The 24,337-nt window shown below is 39.4% G+C and overlaps 1 protein-coding gene across 7 annotated transcripts in view; it reads left to right on the forward strand.

Moving 5' to 3' along the window:
* LOC137124272 (zeta-sarcoglycan) overlaps positions 1-24,337 on the forward strand; it is a 315,366-nt gene that overhangs the window by 147,706 nt on the left and 143,323 nt on the right. For all 7 annotated transcript variants that reach the window (XR_010913939.1, XR_010913938.1, XM_067499090.1 and 4 more), the window contains one exon: positions 17,668-17,877. Coding sequence is in view for 5 of the 7 variants with exons in the window: in XM_067499090.1 (XP_067355191.1) it covers positions 17,668-17,877 (210 nt within the window). In the remaining 2 variants the exon portion in view is untranslated. The remainder of the gene's footprint in view (positions 1-17,667; positions 17,878-24,337) is intronic.

Consider the following 24,337-nt stretch of genomic DNA (forward strand, 5'->3'; position numbering starts at 1 on the left):
TGTCTCGTCTCCTCTTGTCTCGACTTGCATCTTACCTCCTTGTCTTGTCCTTTGGTGTTCTGTTCCACTGGATTTATTCTTTCCTTAAGTCTTCTGCCTTCACATCAACACATCCCCCTTCCCTTGCTCTTCCTTTAATTCATCCCTTACACTTACCACTTATGTTCTCCCTTTATACTTGTTTTCTGTCACAATCCCACATGTCACTTGTTTTGCCCTCTCCTCTCTCTTTCCTCTCTGTTCTTCTTGTATGTCTTTCATCTTTGCCTTTTTATATACTGTTGTTGTGTCTCTTTCACCTCATCAGTTTCTCTTCTCATTTGGGGACCAGTTTAATTAAAAGAGCTTATGATAAGCCCTGTCACATAACACTCATGCATACATAAATTTATGCTGCGACCTACGGACACAACCTCACATGCATACAAAAAGAGCATTTGTGCATCACATGCACCAAAATCCACATGTATGTACTTACACTCCCTTAGATGCTTATTTGTGACACACAGACGCACATGCACACACACACACACACACGCACGCCAATGGCTGGCACATAGAAAATGTATTCACACTCGCCTACACAGAAACCACACATTCTCACAGTGGGAGGCTGAGAGAGAACAAAACCATGTCATAGGTTGTTTTCTTTATTTAATTTTGCCAAATCCCAGCATGTCCCTTTGGCCACTAGAGAATTACAGAAAAAAGACAAAAAAACTATTAAGATTCAACAGCCTTTCATTGAATCCAGCCTTTCCCAGGCTCGTTGATACGTGCAGGGGCAGCATCAGGATTCACACTGTCTCTTTACATATGTGTTCTATGTGTATGTAGTTTACATGATTATGAGGCAGAGAGAATGATTTTTTTTTCTGTCGATATAATGATAAAGTAAAATGTAAATCTGAATGTAGGGAGAAGCATGCAGATTTCTGCTCTTTGGGGAGGTCAAAGAGAGAGAGATGGCAGATGGGAGATAAATAGGAGAGAAAAAAATAGAATAGATGTACAGTAACTCTGGGAGATTTGAATGATTTGAGAGCATTTCTGATTTACCCTAACCTTCACTAAAGGTGAGCCAGACATTTAACATTGTATTCAAACACCAAAAAGAAACAAGGATTCACAAGAAGATCAAGATTTTTAGATACTTTTTTTATCTGCCCGTTGTACGTTATGTTTCTTGCATGCCTATATATACTTTTAATAAACAAAAGGGCCTTCAGCTTTTGGCAACATGAAATGAGCTGATTATGGTTGCATGTGTTTAAGAACTTCCCAATGATACTATAAATTTGCAAAAATATTTTACAATGCATCACCTACAGTGCAGTGAGTCAGTTTTTAACTGTTTAATTTCATGCACGTGTAGAGCACTTGTCCATACTGAAAAGACCCTGTACCCCAAGTTGCCCTTGGTGTGTGCCCCTTAGTTTTAAGTTGCTTTGGATAAAAGCTTCTGGTAAATGATTAATTGTAATTGTGTGTCCCATTTAAAAGTTAAGGGCAGCATCATGGTGAAGTTATTAGTGCTGCTGCCTCACAGCTAGAAGGTTTCCCTTTTTGAATCAACCTGGCAGCTGCTGCCTGTTTGTGTGGAGTTTACATGTCCTTTCTGTACTCCGTGGGTTTCATTCAGGGTTTTGTGACTTTATTATTCTAAATTGCCCGTAAATGTGAATTTGACTGTGAAAACTGTCTGTGTATGTCTCTCTGTGTTGACTCTGAGATAGGCTGGCTACCTGTCTAGGTTGTACACCGCCTCTCGCCCCATTACAGCTGGGAAACTGTTGGCTCCGCCCCCCGCCCCCCCCCCCCCCCATGACCCTCAACAGCATAAATACAGGTTACAGGTAGCCCAACTCGCAACGCTGAAATTGTATGCAATTTATGTATCTTGTGTTTGAATTGCAGCAAGATGATCAGCAAGGCAGGACATTGGATATGTGCTTTAAACACTAACTACACTTCTGATGAAGTTTCAAAATAACAGAACAATTAAACTATTCTGAAAATATTTCAATGAAGCTAAAAAACATCTGTAAACTTTGTTCAATCATTGTGGCTGTGATAAATGTCATCATTAACATGCGTTTCCTTGATACTGACATACTGACACCTTAGGTGTTCATGTTAGGGTTCTGAAATGATACTTTCAGAAACAGTGCTAGTTCTTAAATGTTGCCTGGACCATTACTTTGAGAAAAACAGGCACAAAGCTTTGACATTGGAAATTTAACAATATTGTATGCAGTTAATAAATATAAAATCATCTAGATCCACAGATGGAAAGTTACTATTTTTATGTTACTTACATTTTTATACCACTACGGTTCAGAGGAAAATGTACTTTTTACTTAACAACATTTATGTGACAGCCTTAGCTATAAGACACACACTTTACACTAAATATGATTAATTAATGAGTTAACTACCTGAAAGCACATAAAACTGGTTAAAACCAGCTCCACCTTTACAAACAGCTGTTTTTGTTCCACACCACGGCCCACATACAGATCTTTTGTTTCAGAATCAGAAATACTTCATTAATCCCTGAGGCGAAATTGCTTTTGTCCCAGATGCTCCATGCCAGAGTAGGGAATTTAGAATAAGAACATAACATTTAAATATAGAGAATGCAATAAATGAAATATAAAGTAAAAATTTTAACCAGAGTATCTGAGCTCAGAGGGAGGAGTTATAAAGATTGATGGCGTTCAGTATAGCACTTTTGTAATTTGAGTCTTGTACTTAAGATTGTCCTATGCGTCACCACCCCAGTCCAGTTTATTGTCAATAAACACTATTTATATGGTATTTAGAATCCTCCACAACTTCCACAGTCTGACCATGAATAGAAACTGGAGCCACTAATGCCTCATGCTACATTGAGCTGCAGATGGTTCTGCTCACACCATGTGACAAAGTTATCCACCACAGCATTCAGACTTATCACCCTTACTGACACATCCACCTATGGTAGTCATCAGAAAACTTCTGAAAGTGGCACGACTCCCTGGTTTAAAGGGTAAAAAGAAGGGAGAAAAGATTGTCACTTGTGGGGCCTCAGTGTTGCTCACCACTTCATCATCTGTGCATCTGCAACACGTACATTCTGTGGTCTGCCAGTCACATAGTCAACAATCCAGGACGCAATGGGAGAATCTACCAGCATCTCTGTTAGTTTCTCCGGAACCCTCTTGAGACTCAAGCCTATGCTGAAGACATGGTGAAGCACTTCACAGAACTTGGCAGCACAGGCTTTTGGAACCCGTGGGCTGACGCACTCCGGGCCAGCAGCCTTGCTGGTGGGGAGTTTTCTCAGCTGTCTTCTCACATGGAGATGTGTGAAAAGTGCAGGTTAGGAGTGGGGAGGTGGACAGCTGGAGTCCACATTCAGAGTCAGAAGAGGACCATTGTGTCAGGAGAAAGAGGTGGAGGGCCACTACTGGTAGAGGCGTTATCAGGTGGGGAAATAACAGGGAGGGGTGGTGGTCACAGACGGGCATCAGGAGAGTCATCGGAGGCAGGGGCCAAAGTATCAAACCTGTTAAAGAACAATTTCAACTTACCTAGCCACACTACCCTAGTTTCCTCTGCCAGCTGGTCTGAAACCTGTGATGGTCCTCCTACCACTCCAGACCTCCCTCATGTTGTTCTGCTGAAGTTTCCACTCCAGCTTCCTCCTGTAGCAGTCTTTAGCCTCACCGATCTTCATCTTGAAGTCCTTCTGATTAGCCCTCAGCTCCTCTTTATTGTCCCCTCTAAAGGCCCTCTTCTTCTGATTTAGAAGGTCTTTGATCTCTTTTGTTACCCGTGGCTTATTGTTTGGATAGCACTGGACGGTTCTTGCTGGGACAATGAGACATGTATCCTCTCCATGTGGCTCACGGAGTGCATTCTAGTCCGTTGCGTCAAATCAACCCTGCAGTGCAAACGTCTTTATACCCCTTGAAACTTTTCACATTTTGTCACATTGCAAACTTTTGCCCATTCTTCTTTGCAAAATAGCTCAAGCTCAGTCAGATTGGATGGAGAGGGACTGTAAACAGCAATTTCCAAGTCTTGCCACAGATTCTCAGTTGGACTTTGACTGGGTCATTCTAACACATGAATATGCTTTGATCTAAACCACTCCATTGTAGCTCTGGCTGTAGGTTTATGGTTGTTGTCCTGCTGGAAGGTGAATCTCCGTCCCAGCCTCAAGCCTTTTGCAGACTCTAACAGGTTTTCTTCTAAGATTGTTCTGTATTTGTTTCATCCATCTTCCCATCAATTCTGACCAACTTCCCTGTCCCTGCTGAATAAAGCCTCCCCACAACATGATGCTGCCACCACCATGTTTTTCACGATGGGGATGGTGTGTTCAGGTTGATGTGCACTGTTCAGTTTCAGCCACACAGTGTTTTGCATTTTGGTCTCATCTGACCAGCGCACATTTTTTCACGTTTGCTGTGTCCCCCACATGGCTTGTGGGGACTTCTTATGTCTTTATTTCAACAATGGCTTTGTTCTTGCCACTCTTCCATAAAGGCCAGATCAGTGGAGTGCATGACTAATAGTTGTCCAGTGGACAAATTCTCTCACATGAGCTGTGGATCTCCGCAGCTCTTCCAGAGTTACCCTGGGCCTCTCGGCTTTTCTGATTAATGCATACTGTCAGTTTAGCTGGACGGGCATGTCTTGGTAGGTTTGAAGTTGTGCCACACTCTTTCCATTTTCAGATGATAGATTGCACGGTGCTCCATCAGATGTTTAAAGCTTGGGATATGTTTTTTTATAACATAGCCGTGCTTTAAACTCCACAACTTTATCACTGACCTGGCTGGTGTTTTCCTTGGACTTCATGATGCTGTTTGTTCATTGTTGTCATGTTCATTAGCAAACCTCGGAGGGCTTCACAGAACAGCTGTATTTATACTGAGATTACATTACATACAGGTGTAATGTAAGACTCTATATAATAATTAAGTGCTTTCTGAAGGCAACTGATTCCACTGGATTGCTAAAAGATTAACTAAAGCCTTCCACATGTCTTCTGTCAGTAACTTTTGGCACATATTAAGATGCAAGCTGAAATTTGGAAACTATTATCATAAATGTTGTTTCATCGCATTATATTAGACACAAGCTGAGCAATAAAGCAAGTAATTGTCCTCTACTTAAATGTAATGTTTGCAGTCAGAGTTACTTAATAATCAAAGGAAAGGCTTCTGTCATCCACAACTGTCTCCCCATCGCTGGGGCCAGGGACACCCACACCGCTGGCTTAGGCGCTTGGCATCGGATTGCACAAGCTGTCGAGCCCAGGCCCCTCTGCTTTCAGCAGCGTCCCGGGCATTGCCAGACACTTCATTAGCTTTTCACACAATTGTTTTTGAATATTTGTTGCAAGTCTCAGTGTTGGAACCCTTCTGAGTGAAGGAAAGCCACACTTTCATTCGTTTAGATTTAGGTATTTGAACCATGGTTAAGGTAGTTGCTACCTAGTAGCTTCTTCTTCGCTACACCTTGTCTATGTTGATGGTCAACACTGTTGTAGTGGAATGTTAAATGGTAGTAGAGTTTATCTTGTGTGTATGTATGAGGTGTGATTAGTGTTTGTAATAAATCACTTCCTTATCTAATAGTTCTAATATTAAAGCTTTATTTTTCAGCTCAGTATGTGAAAATGCACAGTAATATAACCACAACTTTTTTCGGGGGAAGATTTCCCTGGTGTCACCTGTAGTAAAAGCACTGTAAATTTAACCAGTGTATTGTTAAAACATTCACGTGGCCCTGATTTAATGTTTCTGGCTGTTGGCTACTGTACATTATAACTGGGCACTGACACATGTAGCTCCTAAAATCTGGGCCAGCGGCAGCTGCCCATTTATTGTCAATAGAAAGCCAGCTATACTGCTGTGCACAGCTCAACTGGAGCTCAGCTACACCACATGGGAAAGTTGAGAAAGGCTCAGCTTTATGCAAATATGCTCTGATGCAGTGCAGCTACAGTTGGATGAGAGCCATGTAGGAGCATTTCATCCCAATGGAAACCAAAGCACAGAGTCAGTTTACTACCTGACATGAATGAATTATAAATGTAAAAAAAGTAAAAGCTGATCAATGCAGTCTTATTTTAGAAATATGTGTTTAACACTCTAACCTAAGTCAGTGGAACAGAAGAAAATAAGAATGACTTTTACAAGCAATTCACCACCATTGTTGGTGTTGTGCGATGGTCAGAAACAATTGCCCCTTCGGACCAGATAACGTAAATAGCAACACACCCCCAGAACTCCAGCTACAGCCAGATGCTTTGTATCTGTATGTATGCAGGCTCCTTGCTGATACTGTATATTGGCATGATACTGTATTAGGCACTGACATTGTTCAAGGTCAAGACAAAATGTTGCCTTGAAGAGAAGTCATTCATCATTTTGAATCTTAATAGTTTATTATCTTAATCTATTGAAGCCTGACAGTCAGGGAGTCATTTTATAATCATGTTCTGTATACGATCCAGTCATGCATGCCCATGGCCTATGTCTCACACAAGGTGGTTCATATAAATATTTGCTCCTCATTAAGTTGCCATACAATGATATGCAGCTATTTCCTATTTTTAGAATTTCTGTCTCCTTTACCTCCCAGCCTGTATTATTCTTTATCTGTTTGTGGAGTTTCGTTTTTTAAATGGTTCATATTCATTAAAAGTTGTGAATCTCCTTTGAGCCCGAGGACAGTTTGTGTTAAGCCTACTCAGATTGTTTTCTGGAGCATCACATGAGACAGTGCCATATAGTTGCAAAATCCTGCAGTTAAAAGCATCTGACTAAGCCTACAATGAGCACTTTTACACAAGATGTTTCTAAAAACGAATGTGCGTATCTGTATTAATACTACGTACAAAGATAAGAGCAGTTGTTAAGAGGCTGCACAGCTAAATGCCGGGTAGTCGATGAGTTAAGCTGTAAAGTGGATTTGCATCTAAATCTGTTTTAGCTGTATCTGCTTTATTGAGTTAATGAGCACTTTATATTTTGGCTTAACCAATTCTGTACTATAGTCCATACAGAGCCCTTTAAAGTGAAACTCTGACTTTGGAAAATATCTGATAATATCTCTTGTTCCTGCATAACGTGTCAAAGTATTGGCATAGAGCAGAAAAATAGTGATCTTATTGGGTCATCTGCAAATGGCCGACTGTGGCGCAGGAGGTAGAGCGGTCGTCCACCAATTCCACAGTTGTTGGTTTGATCCCCAGCTCCTCCGCTCACATGTCGAAGTGTCCTTGGGCAAGATACTGGACCCCAACTTAGTTGCTCCCAGTGAGTGTACGCTAGCTCCCCCATCTGTGTGTGAATGAGAAGCACTGTAAAGAATTTTGAGTAATAGGTAGAAAAGAGCTCTATAAGTGCAGACATTTACCAAATCTGTATGATCACCATTCAATGTTTACATGAAATATTGTCCTAACTTCTTCTAGCAATATTGTTAGCAAAAATATTTGATAACTTCATTCTGTAACAATTACACATTCGTATGTTGAGCAGTGTATAGCTTTAAGTAAGAATGTGACTGTAGTTTAGTTTGTACACGAGAGTCGGTCCACACTGGGTTTCTCCTGACCTCTGTTGCAACTAATTTATTTCCGTCCATCTGGCCATAGCTTCGTGTCAGCTTTTAAACTAGCAACTCAGCTCTGACTGCTTTGCTGACACCCGCATGCACACACACACACACACACACACACACAAAACCTATGTGATATGAACATGCAGAAATTGAGATTTCAGCAGTGTCATTCATCAGCATAGGTGTGTTCATGTCCTTCCAACCTTATGCACTCTTCCTATATTCTGTTAGTTTGCAGAATCCAGTGGAAGGCCAAAAGCTTTAAGTCAGACTGGCTAAAAGCCAATACAGCAGTAGCAGCCAGGGTGTCCTTGAGGAAGATATATATAAAAAAAGCATGGAAAGAACGAGAAAGAGAGAAGGATATCGGACAGGGACGGGAGAAGCGAGAACAAGAGGAATAACATTTGAACACCTACAAGCTGTGTCATTCTTACTGCTTCACATCACCAACTGAACAGATGGAAAAAGACAAAGGAGAGCGAAAAAGATTTAGTATGCTCAAATATATTATTTACATGAACAGTGCATCTTGATAAAGAATTCCAGCATCAATGTCTCTGTTTCTGGAGTTAGACTGCTAATATGCCCGTGTGGATGAGTGTCTCGGTGTACAACATTCTTGTGCTGTAAAATGTATTTTGATTTGTCTTGGCACATTACTCTTCAGGAGGGAAACATTTCTGAATCCAAAGCATCAGTAAGCATTTACTACAGTTTGTTTTCAGGCTAATTTGGAAGTTGAACTGGTCATTAATTTTTATTAGAAGCCGTGTTATCATTTTGAAAAACCTCAAGGATTGGGAGAAAGGATAGCGAGAGAGAGAGAAATACACACTGTGTATACTGTATATGATGTAATGTAAATGGAGAGTGAGAGACTTTTCAAAAGCCAATCAGTGCTTGGTTGAAAAGCAAATTCAAATATTTGGAGATCAGTTACAGTCAAAGTGCCAAGTCTGAATAAGCACCAACAAAATCCGGGCAGTAAACGCTGGTCACTGGAAATGTAGAGTCTCTAATCTTACATAGAGGAATGTGTGAATAAAGAGTTCATATGTGTAGATGTTTTCTCTGAGAACTGTTATCTGTATGTCCTTTGTTTAATTGTGAGCACACAAGAGAGAAATTCTCATTGCTAGAATAACATCAAGTCAACAGAAGAACAACTATCTAATTTGCGTTTCAGTAATTAAGACAGTATGTCAAGTCACATGCCATCAACTGACTGTCTCCCCGTCACTAATTTCCTTATCTCCAAGCACTTTCCTCCCTCTCTCTTTCATCCCCCTTTTTCAGCCAGTCAGCCGGTCTCTCCTCATTCCATTATATTTTGCTGAGCTCAAAGGTTGATATATGAGTGCTCAATAAAGGTACTTGGACATGAGCGACTACTGGACATACATCACACACATCAGTCACACATACACTCTTTGCTCAAAGCCATGAAAAGAGGGTGACAACACACAACTCAATTAGGATAAAAGTCAGAAAGAAATGCGAGTAGAGTGAATGATGGTAACAGAGATAGAAAGGCAGATAAAATGGAGGAGGAAAAACAGAAAGGTAGTGAGGGGTATATGCAATGTTAACAGAAAAAAGAGTCAGTCATTTCTGTAAAATCAAACATCCTGTGTGATGAACTGAATATTGTCTGATTATTTATATGTTTTATATATTTTGGAAGGAATTTTTGCACTTTGCGCACTTTTTAACTTAGTTTTTAAAAGGTTTGTAAAACTTGCATACTCAACCATAACTAATACGCACTACAGTCAGTTTCTATGTTTTAATATTCTAAAAATGATAACATTTAAATAAAACTGTGTATGCACAGGGTGCATGGACGTCTTTGTGTTTTCGGGGTTTTGTTGGTGATGGAGGAGGCCAGCTGACTGAGCAGGGCCATAAAGCCTGTGTGCTGATTCTGTCACCAGGAAAGATTTACACACACATACACACACAGATGTTCACACACATATGCACAAATCCATGCAAGCTTGTGACACACTTACAGCAGGCGTCCATCACATCTTTCACAGCGTGCTTGCCTTGGGAAATTGTCTTCGTCACCTTCTGCATGTGATTCCTCTCTGTACATTCCTCTTTAGGTGTCACAATCTCATACACAAACTTACATTGCCATCCATGGCTTTGTTGTACATTTGTTTGAAGAAATAAAACGTTTTCCTTAAACTCTCAGCGGTTATCATTTGTACTGTAACACAGCCAGTGCTAATCATTGCGGTTTCCATTTAAAAGATCAAACAACAGGTCAGATCATCTGTCCCTCACTCATTAACTCCATGATGAATTTAAAAATTTAAACTGGAAAAAAAATATAGACTTGTTTTTAGACTTTGACCAGTTTGCACCTTGATTTAAGCTCACTATTTTATTCTTAAACTGAAACATGTCCCTTATTTACACAATTATTCGGTTGAGTAAGGTCTTATGCACCCCTGACATTTTGTTCAGTACAATAGTTGATTTTGTGTGACTGTGGAGATGTGAGGTGAGTGTTTATGGCTTAGGATGAGTTGGGTAACTATGGGTTTCATGTCTTCAGTGAGTAACATCAGAAATCATAACAGATAAGATTAAATTATTATTATTAATATCTACTCAGAATCTTATGTTTTAGTCCTAATTAATATAATATTTTAGATATATGTATGTGAGGGAACTACATTGCCCTTGGCCTTTTGGTAATCAGTAATAACTGTGCTGCTACAGCGATAATTGTAAACTTGCTGTCTAATTTCCTGTTTTCCTTTTTCCAAATTTGATACGTATATTTAATATGCACAGAATTAAAATGCAAACTTGTGTTGGGTTTTAAATGAGATCAACATTCAGAGAAACTTAATCAGTTACACCCTGACTGAGTAGCATGAAGGAATCGTCACCTTTTGTTGTTGCAATTCCATGTGATACCACTTTACCCACAACACCAGGGAACCTCATTTTGACTGACTCATTTCTTTTTGTTGTGAGTTTCAAAAGGCCATAAAAATCAGACTGCATCACCAGCATACTCTCTTTCCACGACATTTTCCATCTTTCTATTCAGAGGAGGAAAAACCTAAGCTTGAGCCTGTTGTTGGTGGTGGTGTTTACTGGGGCAGCCTTGTGATTGACAGATACTGACTCAACGGGAGGCTGCATGCCAGAGAGAAAGAAAGGGAGGGTGGTTGTGGGAAAAAAATCAACTATATTGGAAGAACAAGACTCAGGCTGAAACAGAATTGTGGAGAGAGACAAAAAAACATGATAGAAACAGAAGTGTGAGAGAGGGAAACTGCTAACCTCAGAAAGACTTGACATCTATTTGACACAGCACCAAAAAACGATCATTTTGCAGATTTTACAAAGACCCTCACACAATCACAAGCAAACTGACATTATAGTTACACTGCATGAACATATGTGACTATCTGAAGGCTGTGACTATATGATGCCACCATGGTGTTGTCTCATATCTACTGTATGTGTGACGTATATATGAATTAAAGCAAACGGTACCATCGAGACTCTAAGAGTATGGACAGTGCAGATCTGTCACTGAAACATAAATAACCATGTTAACCAGATTCTCCCAATATTAGAACAGTAGATACAGTTACTTCACTGTGGAGAGCTCCCTGCCCATGGTGCCAAAGTACTGCCTTGAACCAGCACTTATTATATGCAGAATTCATTATTACAAATTTATACTCCTCCAACCAATCAAATGTAGTGACTAGTTTAAAGTTTCCACATTTAGACAAGTGCTCAGATGTTAACATGGTTATTTTACTTATACTTATCACCATATTATCACCAAACCACCATACCGGTCCTACAAGCTGCCAGTATATTCTGAGTTTGTTACAGAACTAGAGATTTTTATTTTTTGTCCTTTTGGCTTATTCTTATTATGACTTAGGGGTCGCCACAGCTGATTATTTGTCTGCATGTTGACCTTCCTGATGCAACCCTCCCCAATTTCTACCAGGCAAAGGACCGGCACTGGGCAGATGGGGATGGGGATGGGCTGTTGGGGGTTCAGTGTCTTGCCCAGGGACACGTCGATATGTGGTCAGGGCGCGAACAGCCGACTCTACCAGCTGAGGCACTGCCCCCCTAGAAACAGAAAGAGATAATAATAGAAAAATATTATTATTAATGTTGTTGTTCAGCAGTTGAAATGTCATAATGTTTCATGATAGATAGGCTGTGAAAGTGTTTTGAAAAAGCTGTAATCTTTACCAGCTACACATAAACGAGAGAGCAGCGTGATGAATGTCAAGCCTTCTTAACCAGAATTCATGGCCACAGACCATCCAGGTATCGCAGTATCTGCATCTAGCTATCGGTCTCACTTTGTACTTGCCAGCATTACAAAACTGTCCTTCCTTAATAACTTATCGGCAGGTGACAACACATACTGCAGAACAGATAGGCTTTGTAGTAGTAGTGGAAGATATTATTTTGACAGCCGGACAGATGGAGAGCATACACTATATCCCTTATTATATTTAAGACACAAATTTTGAATAAAATTTTGTCCGAAAAGTGTAACTTTAAACTTTACTAAGCTTACATTGCAGTGAAGTGATGCCTCTTACTTTATAATGAAACAAAAATGTCCTTTTGAGAATGCACTTTGCCAGAAAGTGGCAAAGAACGGAAGTTTCCAGCCATCCGTTTTCAAGCAATTGTGAGCAACTGTGCAGTTTAAAAATCCAGTCATTCTCCAGATGCCTGCTAAAAGCAATATCTTTTATAGCAGCGGATGATTGGATAATGCCATGAGATGACAGCTGGTCTATAGTTCAATCCTGACCAGGTCGGGGACCAATGGGGAGAGTGTAGTTGCCAATCAGAATATAACATCAGGATCTTTACATTTCCTTTGCTTTACCTTTTTCCCTTTTTTTTCCTTGCATCTCACTTCGCCTGGCCTCCCTCATTTTCCTTCTCCATTTCCATCACCCACTAATTAGCCTCATGGGTCCCAAAAAAATGAAAGACATCATTGGATGGAGATAAATCTAGACAGAGACAAATGAGAACAACATCTCCACTTCACAGCCTCTATAAATAGAGATAGTGGTAGAAAGCAGCCCTTTAAGAAGCAAAGGAGAGTTTGATGCCAAAGCACACTGATGAAGGAAACACCACAGTGTAGAATGCTTATTTAAACAGCATAAAACAACCCACGTTTTGGACACAAGTCCAATAGAGTGTGGAGGTTAGGGTGGATGGATTAGACTAACATCAGAGTTGTAGAAGCCCTAAGTGATAGTCCACTTATTTAGTCTACTTAACATTAAAACAATCTTTCTCTGAAAACAAGTGACTGCCTGAACATGAGCATTGAAAGTTGTGGGCTGTGCAGTGACCAGTGCCTAACACTGAAAACTCATTATGTTGGTAAAATGCATTTAGTTCTTGGAGGAAGCTTTTAAGAGCTAACAGGAATAAAATCAGTTAAATAAATACAATTTGTATTCTGAAGTATTGTGTTTGTAATATTTATGTATTTATTGCTGTAGAAACAGCTGGTACTATATACCTTAAAACGTGTGGCTTCACTGTAGAGTGCACCGTTTTGTTGAATGTCACTGCTAGGTTACAGCTAAGAAACCAAAACTCTATAGCAAAGGTCATAATCATTCTGTGCGTTTTTTTTTTACCCATTTCTGTCCTTTATTATTTTTGCTTGGTGTGTGTGTGTGTGAGAAAGAGAGAAACAGAGAGAGATGGAAGAAGGGCAAGAGTCATCCTTTTAAGTCTTCTCTTTTTACATAAAGCCTGCAGCTGAACCTCGTAAATTTGTTCGAACAGTGAATGCCTCACTGCACAGGAGCTCTGTTTGAGCGTCTGCATCTGTGTATGTATACACATTGTTTGTGTTTGCTTTTGTGTTTGGTGGTGTGATTTTATGATTGTCTGTCCATATGTGTGTTTGCTTGTCTGTGTGGATTTTTTTTCCCTTCTAGCGTGTCTGTTTGAGTTCTTCACACTGTGTGTGTGTGTGTGAGAGAGAGAGAGAGAAAGAGAGAGAGAGAGAAAGAGATCCATCCACTGGCTGAACACATGAGGGCCCACACTGGCAGAGAGGAATGGCAGACTGTCCAAATCAACAACGTAAGGCCAACACAGAGTGCTCCTAGTTAATTTGGCTTAGTGTTTTGATGCTACTGCACTCACACTCATGAAAAACAAATGTACTTGTACACCGACCGTTTGTTGTATGTGTTTTAGCATTGTTAAATGTAACTTCTTATGATTTCTTTCATTATGATTTCTTTTAGGACCTACAGTTTAGTAGTCAGTAAAAAGATTTTGCCTATTCAAGCTCTGATAAGTCATTAACGAATTTAACGACCGGAAGTGAAATGCCATTGAAAGAGTGGAGATAAAGACAATTCAGCACCCTTTTCCACTTTTACTTGTTATTTGTTTATCAAATTATTTAGAACCTTTAAAGTATAGAACTGACCCCTTAAAACACGCATTGCAAAAAGCAGCCCTCTATTATATGTTTCAAACTGTACCCGTTATATCTACTGTATAATCTGTATATGCTCTCTTAATCCTTTTAAAAGAAAACAGGTGAAGGTAGCAAGCAACTTCGGAAGATAAGACTGTGATGGGGCAGATACCTTCTTAACATTTGTCGTCTTGTTTATTTTACACTGAAGAAAACAAACACTACCTCAGCTTGAATTTGAATTTTCTGGAAAAAAAGTTTAAACAGTATTCATTCAGTCTACAGATATCACAAGTCACTCCTAAAAATCCCTCATGCCCAAGATTCAACTATACATTGTAAACACTTTCCGTGGGAGCTCGCATGAAAGAGGTCAATAGAAACAGAAACACATAGAGAGGATGTTAAGGCCGTTAGAATAGGAGTGTTGTGGGAACGGTGGTATTGACGGAGTATAGGCAGATGAGAGGAGAGCCGGGCTGTATGATGCTGATTGACAGATGCATTGTCTCGCCCCCAGCAATTCACATATAGTAGCAGCCCTGTCGACCACGAGTGAATACTAATTACACTTGTTACAGTTTTCACTTATGAAAAAAAAACTTTAAGCTGTCAGATTTTTCTGTCCACTTGCCCCTCATTCTACTCGTTGTTCACCCACGCGTTCCAGGTCAGATTCCACTCATCTGTGAGTTTATCAAGCTGTGACAAAGATTATCAGTAAGCAGTTGTGTGCAAATGTTCCATCTCCTTTATTCACCATGTCCTCCAAACAGAATCCTATTTGCATATTATCACAGTTGATGGTGCGTTATAAGTCATAGCCATGTGGCTTTAGTGACTGTTGGTTTTAAGGGTGACAATTTTGATGTTAATAAAGTTAGGCCATGTTGTCCAGGGTTTCCAGGCTGTAGTGCAGTAGTGGATTGATTGATGACTCTGTTGACAGTTCAATCTGAGATATGCATTGGATGAGGGAAGGAGGGGGGTGTGGGGTTTGAAGTTTAGGACAGAAGAAACAGCGGAGAACAATATGGATTGACAAGACATAGAGGAACAGAAGCAAACACTGACACTTTGGAAAGCAGCAGGAGAACGGCTGTGCAAATGTGCTAAGTATGTTGCTAAGATCAAAGAAGACGGAGGAGTTGTAATAGTTTAGGGGTGTAAATAAAGAGTGGGAAAAAATTAGGAATTACTGAAAAGATTGAAATAATGGCAGCAAAAACCATTGATTAGACCATTGATTACCACTGTTGATACATCAGGTAGAAAAAAAAGAGAGTCAACTGAAAATTCCACTATACAGAAACATAAACACAGCTATGGAGTCGACATGGCCATTTAATATGGAGCTAAAATGATCAGCTGCTCCTTCCAATATTCTGTTTCACGGCAGTACGCTACTATTGATTCATAAGTATCGTATCTGCACAGACTGAACAGATGCACCCAAACAGCGGAACAGACGAACCAGCTGAGAATACTGCAGGAGAAGTTCACTGTGCAAGAGCAAAACCTCATTAATCCATTAGCTCACTTGACAAACATTAAGCCCTCTTTCCACTTGGCATTAATACATGTCTCATTTCCAGACTGTGCCTAAATAGAAATGAATTTAATCACATTTAGACTAAACTATTAAATGCATACTGTAGATTGTATGCACATTAAAAGATGCCTGAGCTTTATTTTGACCCCCCCCCCCAAACATTTATTGCAGTATCCAATGTTTTTCTCACCTCTTACCTACCTTACCTAATAGTAATGTGAAATGCTCTTTTCCTTGTTTTTCATGTTTAGGAAATACAGTTCAGTATATTGCACATTTGAATCATTTCTATACATAGACTTTTGGATTTGCTTATACAAAATCAATGCAGTCACATATTTCTGTGGACCTCTGGAAGTGTTTTGGTTTACTGAATCTTCATTGCATCTTGGTTCATTTCTGCCTGAATGGGAAGTGTTTTTTGCTCTTTGTTATCACAGTTCAGTCACCCAGTGTCTCGGTTAATTCAGGTGGAAAATGGCTCCTGGAGTGTAAAGGAAAACACACCAGTGTGTAAGATTGTGTAACACACCATCACACGGTTGGGTTGGACTGGTCACATTGGTGTTGGAGTCATATAAGCTTTTAAATGATTTTCATTACATCATGAAAAGCCAACATACTGTAGTGTTGGTTTGCTTTTAAAGGTTTTTGTCTGACAGAAGTTAATATTATCAAAGAAACTGAAGCTTCAAAAAAGTAAACCTAGGCATTAAAGAATGAATATAAATAAAATGAATACATTTTTAAAGATCGAATACTGGATTGAACACTGGGACTAGTCCTTCAGTGGCCTGATTATCCGTTATCTTGTCACAAAATGCATCTACAAAGAAATCTCAAAACAAATTTTACAACCGAGTTTAAAATGTGTATATGTATTTTCATAACATCCATAGATAAGCGAGACCTTGGACGTTGTACACATGCATTAAGACCCTTTTGGGGAAACAGATAAACTTGATATTTGCTTCTGAGATCCTTACACTGAAAACCCAACAAAACCTGAACAGGCAAAGTCGGCATTTTCTTTCTTTTTTCTGCAGGCAGGGCAAAGGCAAGTGTCAGCATTTTTGTTTTCTATCAAGGAATTGTTGATATCATCATGTGAGACTATATGGAGAAAAAAAATCATAATGGGGGGACATCAACATTTGCTGAGGTGTTCAGGTCATGCAGCCTCAGCAAATAAGGACATAACGCGTGTGTGTGTGTGAGAGAGAGAGGGAGAGGTGTCGAAGTGAGATGGGAAGTGAATTAGTGAGTGGGAGGGAGGGTAGAGAGAGTATTTGAGGTAAAGAGAGAGAGAAAGAGTTAGAGAGGTAAGAGATAGTAGAGATAGTAGTGTCTTGCAGCCAGTGTCCATATCTCTTGCCACCAGTGACTTCTCCTGCTGCACTACAGCTAATAGACTCTGTCCTCCTCTGCTCTGTTATCTGCCCTCCGTCTCTTTCCCTCTATGTCTCTCCTTCCATTCTCCCTTTCTGTCTCTTACTACTCGATGTCATGCAATCTTTACACTTTAGCACTTCACATCTATCTTATTTGTATCATGATTTGGTCTTTCTCTTGCACATTCACCCGCACTCTCTCATTTTTACTCTCTTTCAATCTCTCTACCTTTGCCTCTTATTTTCGGTCTTATTCAGTTTCTCTACTTTATCGCCACCAGTTTAATACCGTTTCCATCCTTGTCTCCCCAGCGAGAGAAGCCAGTCATTGTCTTCTTTAACTGACTTTCTCTATGCAACTTACTTCTAGCCATTCATGTGCAGCATCTGTGTAGAGCTGAACAATTGCAGATTTTTATAAGAAATGAGAAACTTTCTAGTAAGTTATGAAAGAAGAAAAAAGAGGTCCATAAATATAGGAAGGGAGATTTTGATGGGGATTTACCTCCATCAATCATAGGAGCCTAGTAAATTCAGATGACAACATGTATATACAATACTTTATTTTTATATTGCATGAATCTTACTTGTATTCTTTATATATGTGTCTTTTCCAGATGACCCAGGAGCAGTATATTCTTGCAGCACAGCCAAACCCACTCCACCAGCGGGTGGCATCAGTGTGTGGTGCTCAGGTTTACCCAGCAGTGGGAATCTATGGTTGGAGGAAGAGATGCTTGTACTTCTTCATCCTCCTGCTCCTTGTCACTATGATTGTCAACCTGGCACTGACCATCTGGATCCTCAAAGTCATGAACTTCACACCGGTAAGAGTAGTCTATGTTTGCATCATCATATACTGAGATGCTACATAGTTTTAGGTTCAAGTGTAAGTATTTGATCAAAAGCCGTAGAAGGTGACTTAAAAGTCTGCTGTAGCCTAATGAATCATGGGCCTGAGGAAAACCTCAGCAGCAGTCTAAGGTTACACATTGCACCCAAATGTACATTAATAAAACAAGGCTTTTACTGTGTGTGCACAAGATTGTTGACTACAAATCATAAAACACCATGAGTAACCGCCAGAGTTGGCTCAAACAGATGCTAAAAAACTAGTCTGTTGAGTGTAGGCATTACTGTTTGGGCCGACATACAACTCAACAAGATGAAGCTACATGTGCAAGAAAATCACAAATTAGGACTTCATAATTCCATAACACATAACAGAATGCTTAGTGCCTTGAAAAATTATTCATACCCCTTGAACTTTTCCACATTTTGTCACATTACGACCACAAACATAAATGTATTTTATTGAGACTTTATGTGATCAACCAAGACAAAGTGGCACACAATTGTGACTGACTAAAATCCAGTGGTACCTTAATCAGTAAATAGAGTCCAACTGTATGTAATGAAATCTCAGTCCAAGGAAAACACCAGACAGGTCAGGGATAAAGTTGTGGAGTTTAAAGCAGGGCTATGTTATAAAAAACATATCCCAAGCTTTAAACATCTCATGGAGCACCGCACAATCTATCTGAAAATCGAACAAGACAAGACCGTCCACCTAAACTGACAGTCTGGGCAAGGAGAGCATTAATCAGAGAAGCAGCCAAGAGGCCCATGGTAACTCTGGAGGAGCTGCAGAGATTCACAGCTCAGGTGGGAGAATCTGTCCACAGGACAACTATTAGTCATGCACTCCACTGATCTGGCCTTTATGGAAGAGTGGCAAGAACAAAGCTTTTGTTGAAAGAAAACATAAAAAGACCCCATAAGCCATGTGGAGGACACAGCAAACATGTGGAAAAATGTGCTCTGGTCAGATGAGACCAAAATGCAAAATGCTATGTGTGGCTGAAACTTAACACTGCACATCACCCTGAACACACCATCCCCACCTTGAAAAACATGGTGGTGACAGCTTCATGATGTGGGAGGCTTTTCTTCAGCAGGGACAGGGAAGTTAGTCAGAGCTGATGGGAATATGGATGGAGCCAATCTTCAGGACAATCTTAGAAGAAAACCTGTTAGAGTCTGCAAAAGGCTTGAGGCTGGAATGGAGGTTCACCTTCCAGCAGGACAACAACTATAAACCTACAGCCAAAGCTACAATGGAGTGGTTTAGATCAAAGCATATTCATGTGTTAGAATGACCCAGTCAAAGTCCAGACCTAAATCCAACTGAGAATCTGTGGCAAGACTTGAAAATTGCTGTTCTCAGACCCTCTCCATCCAATCTGACTGAGTTTGAGCTATTTTGCAAAGAAGAATGGGCAAAAGTTTCATTCTCTAGATGTGCAAATCTGATGAGACATACCCCAAACGACTTACAGCTGTAACTGCAGCAAAAGTTGGTTGTACAAAGTATTGACTCAGGGGGGCAGAATATGAATCCACGCCACACGTTTTAGATATTTATTTGTAAAAAATTGTGAAAAAAATTTATAATTCTCCTTCCACTTATGTACCACTCTGTGTTTTGGTTTATCACATAAAATCCCAATAAAATACATTTACATTTGTGGTTGTAATGTGAAAAAATGAGGAAAATTTCAAGGTGGTTGTGGTTCATAGTGATCAAGGCAATTTTTGATCAAGTTGTAGGCATCTCGCACACAGTATAAATCACATTTTTAATACACAAAAGATAATTCAATTTCTGCACACAGGAGATTTAGTTCTTTCCTGCAATACTATTTGTATTTATTTAAAGGCATTGCCATAGCAAGATAAGAAGGGGAAAGGTGGCCAACTGTAGGACACTGACATCGAAGTTAAGGTTAAGAGGCTACTACTGTTTTCACATATTTAGCAACATTCATGTTATGGAAAAAATAATTTAATCATTTCCTTTAATATTTATTATATTTTATATTTATATATTGGTATTACTGTCACTATTGATAATATACATCTCTGCATCCTGAACATTTGTACCTAATGTGAGGAGCAGTGTGCCAATGCTTATTTATTCATTAATGTTATTTCACTTAGGTGATATACTATAAATAAAGCGGTACCTGTATTTATAGTATGGCACATGATGAGAGTATGTTTATAGACTAGTGATTATAAAAGAGAGGAAGATTCACCTCAGTCTAGATGCTGGTAGTGGTAGTTACAAACTATTACAAAATGGGAATTTCAGGTTAAGGGGATGATGATAGAAAACCCCTCATAAAAAGAACCCTATTGGTAGTTTGTACAAGCAGCTTGTTATGATCCAGCTTTATTGTTAAGCAACCTTCATGATCCTGTCATCACAGTCGCTAATATTATTGAGATGTTTAAGGTCTACAAGACTGTAGCTATATGAAGAAAGTGAAAAAAAATAGTGTAACTTGATGCGATGTGTCACATTTTACTCAAGTAAAAGTGCAAATATGGGCCTTAAACAATTCTCCACGAGTGGAATTAGAAAAGTACATCTTCAAATCTCTAAGTACTAAACAGGATGTAGAAAAGTAAAAGTACTGCGCTAAGAAAACTATGTATTTTAAACAATACTAATTTTGATAATTATTACAAAACATGTACAGTATTGAATAGGAAAAAGTGTCAAAGATTACTGTTGGTAGTTGGTAAAGGTGCAGCTGATCTTTAACCACCACTCTATGTGCTGACAGGTGGTTAAAATATTATGATACGTCAGTGTTTATTAGTTCATATTCATATTTTTTAACAAATTATATTTAAAACAGCAGGTGGTATTAAAGTTGTGGCTGATCGATGCATTTGATAAGTGACTTTAACTGCAGAATAGCCTTTCTTGTGAAACACTGAACAATGAAATCAATCAGTCCGCTTCTCAAAACCCATCTTAATAGACATTTATTTCCTGGGCTTTTCAAAACCGTTGACAGTCTTTTTATTCTGTCATTTCTGATATTGATGATTTTCACTGTGTTTTGTTATTTCTGCTGATGGCCAGGTTGTGCTGCTTTGCATTTGTAAGTAGCTTTAGAAAAAGCACTTTTAGAGTTAGTGGCTTTCTGCTTTTAATATGCCTAATAGCTACATTTGACCTAACTGAAGTAAGAGGCAAAACTATTGACACATCAGAAAATACTAAAAAGGTTTGTTTTGATCTGGAAAGAAACAGGTTGAATAAAAAGGGTGAAGAAAAGGATTCTAAACAGTACACATTCTTAAAATATTTAGTTTCACCCTAGGGCTCAAAGAACTGCACAGTGATTCTATACACAAATTAACCACCACACAATTGCTGTCTGGTTGTTTTTCATGCTGTAGTTGACAGAGGTCAGCATGGAGAAAGAAAATAGGGCTGGCCACTATCAACAGCAGCACGCACAATCCATCACAGTTTGCTGCATAGAATTCAGCCTGGATTGTCCCTGATGACCACTATTCTCCATACATTAAAACTCCCATCCCCATAAATTGTGTATACAGATGAGGCAGAATATAACTCTACAAACTTTGGGTAAAGCCTTCTCACAACATGCCTTGTGTGTCAGTGAGCAGCAGCCTAAAATAAGAGAGTTGTTGAAACAGACTAAGAGAGGCAGTCAGTTCAAAGCATAAAAGAGCAATAGTTGTATATACTATGGCATTTAAAGGTGCAGTTTACTGTATGCTGTGTGAAAAACTTGTAGGATGGGAAAAATCAGGAAAGAGTGCAGTATTGTAGAAGACATGTGGCTGAAATATACATTAACAATATGCACTTGATCTCTCTCTTGGGCCCTGTTTTTGACAAGCTGTCAGACTTTTAACTATTCCTGAAATACATATTTCAAAATATTATTTTGAAAGGAAATAGCTTCCTTTTATTTTACGAAAAACGGAGAGGAAGAAAAAGAAAAGCAAAAAAAACATTGGATTTGTGTGGAGGCTGTGACTAACGACTGGAGGTGGGATGATGGGTTAAGGATAAGATTGATGAACTTAGAACACAAAAGGAAAAAGTTGACATAGTTGAGTGAGTTTCTGTAAACATGTGGTTTAAATAGTGTCTGAACAGCCACTCTCAGCTTCTCCCTCCTCTTCTCTGCCTCCTCAGGCACTTGGACAAGTATCTATTTTACTGCCCCATGGCTGGGAAGTCAGTGGATGATGAGTTGAAACAGACAGTCTGGACTTTGATGTGTCGCCATACGAATGTTGGAGGAGTTCATCAAGATTTATTCACATTCAGTTGAAACATTGAGGGGTTTTTTGTGTCTATGCATTTAATCAGTTCAGTTCAAAAGGTCTAATTTCAAGTTCTGGAGGAGTAGCATGACTAGTCTTTGCATCACTTAAATAATGATTGGTTTCTAGTTATCCGCACTAATACTCCTTTAAAATACCCTTACATAAAATTCTGTCAGTGGTCCAACTCAGAGTTGCACTGTCGAGCTCTTTACAGGTGAGGAAACAGGTGATTATAACAGAACCTGCATTAATGGCATCCAAAAAATGTGTGGCATTTAAAGGAATTAGCATTAATGCAATAGGACAGCCCCAAAAATGAACTACATAGAGATATGAAATTTTGGTCATATCGCACACCGCTATAATTAATGCTATTATAACATCAGCTACATCCACGTCTGCTTGACCCGATAAATTAGGCAGACAACTCCGAATGGCTGGAAAGAGGCATCCATGCCAACATGGAAGGTGGACAGGTAGTCGAAAATTAGGTTATTGGCTTATGAGTGATAGAAAGCAAAATGATATGTAAAGTACAAAATATATACATTTTAGAAAGAAAAAGCGAAAGCAGGTGTTTACATAATATTTCTCCTGGGACTCAGTAAGTAGAGCAAATCGCCCGCTAACTGCAGGCTTGGTGGTTTGATGCCCGGCTCCTCATGTCCACATCCTAAATCCCAAGTTGCTCCCATTGGGTCAGGGTTGAGTTTGTATGAGTGTGCTTGAGTCAATGTGTGTACCTCAGTTTTAAGTTGTTTTTGATGAAAGTGTGCCAAATGAGCAAATGCAAATATGAGAAATCGTTTAGGCCTGTTGTTTTACTGAATTAGAAAAAAAAGCAGCAAAGCTTGCTGTACCTTAAAATTGTTGCAGTCTGCACAATAGGGACCAAATAATGGAGACACACCAAGCACTGATCCTGTTAGTGTATTTCAAATGACAAGTTATTTGATTTTATCAAGTTTATGATTTTAATTCATTGCACATTTTGTCAGTTTTCCTTCCCTTCCCATACCTGTACATTCAGTGTTTGCACTCAGCAAACCTTAGCTGGTTGTTTACAATCCCGGCTCTGTAAGTGAAGTTTGGCTGGACAATTACAGAAAAACGGCAGAACGAGCAGCCTTGCTTGTGCACAGCAGAGAGAGGGACGAGGACAGCGAGTTGCCGTATGTGTCCTGCCAGCTTTGACAAAAGCACACAACCAGAAAGATTGGAAGAATAGAAAATGAACTGGAAAATCTTTGAAGTGAGGTAGAAGACCTGCATGTACATTGCTCAATCTTGTGCATTGTAGTACATTTGCATAAATCTATCTGCTGTGTGCACCTTTACACCACCAATGAAGACCAATGAACATCCAGGTGCTTTCTTTCTGTGTTGTTGCACAATTGATCGCTTCATGCAAATTATTTACATTATCTACCGTAAAAGCAAATGACTGAGAAGAAAAATTGTCATGGATACAAAAACAAAACTTTGACCCTTCATTATCATTTCACATTTCAAATTTGGCCATAGGGAATTGATTCTTTTATGGCTTCACGACTGTCATTTCTATTGTCACTATTCAAATCACGTCTAAGCGGCTGTGGTATAATGAAGGCCTTTCTCAAACTTTTTTTGTTTTGTTTGAAGTTGCCAGATGTGATTGTCATTGTGATGGTGTGTGGAGAAAAAAGGGAGTTGCTTTCGAAGAGATGGCTCTGGCAGGAAATTGGAGAGGAGGGACTTGTGGGGATAGGGGGTTTACGTGTGTTTGTGTCTGTATGTCTAAGTGAGAGCAACTGAGTGGGACACTGAGAGGAAGACTCCATGCATGTGTTTGTATGCATGTGAGCAATTACTGTATTCAGCTATTGTTCATGTTGATGTGTGTGCATGCGCTTATGTGTATTATGTCATGCGTCTTTGTGTTTATACCCACATTTGTGTTTGTGTGTCCTCCTCTGAGTCCTTTGGGCTTTCACTGCAGAGAAATTCAATTTCACTTGTCAGTCACCAATCAGTCTGCCTAATTCCTTCCGTCTGGGCTAGACTGTGGTGTGTGTGCATGAGTATTATAGTATGCAATGTGTGCAGTGCGTGTTTATCGTCTCAATACCTGACCATTCCACAATG

The sequence above is a fragment of the Channa argus genome, chromosome 3, assembly GCF_033026475.1.
Source record: "Channa argus isolate prfri chromosome 3, Channa argus male v1.0, whole genome shotgun sequence".
Classification (NCBI taxonomy): Eukaryota; Metazoa; Chordata; class Actinopteri; order Anabantiformes; family Channidae; genus Channa; species Channa argus.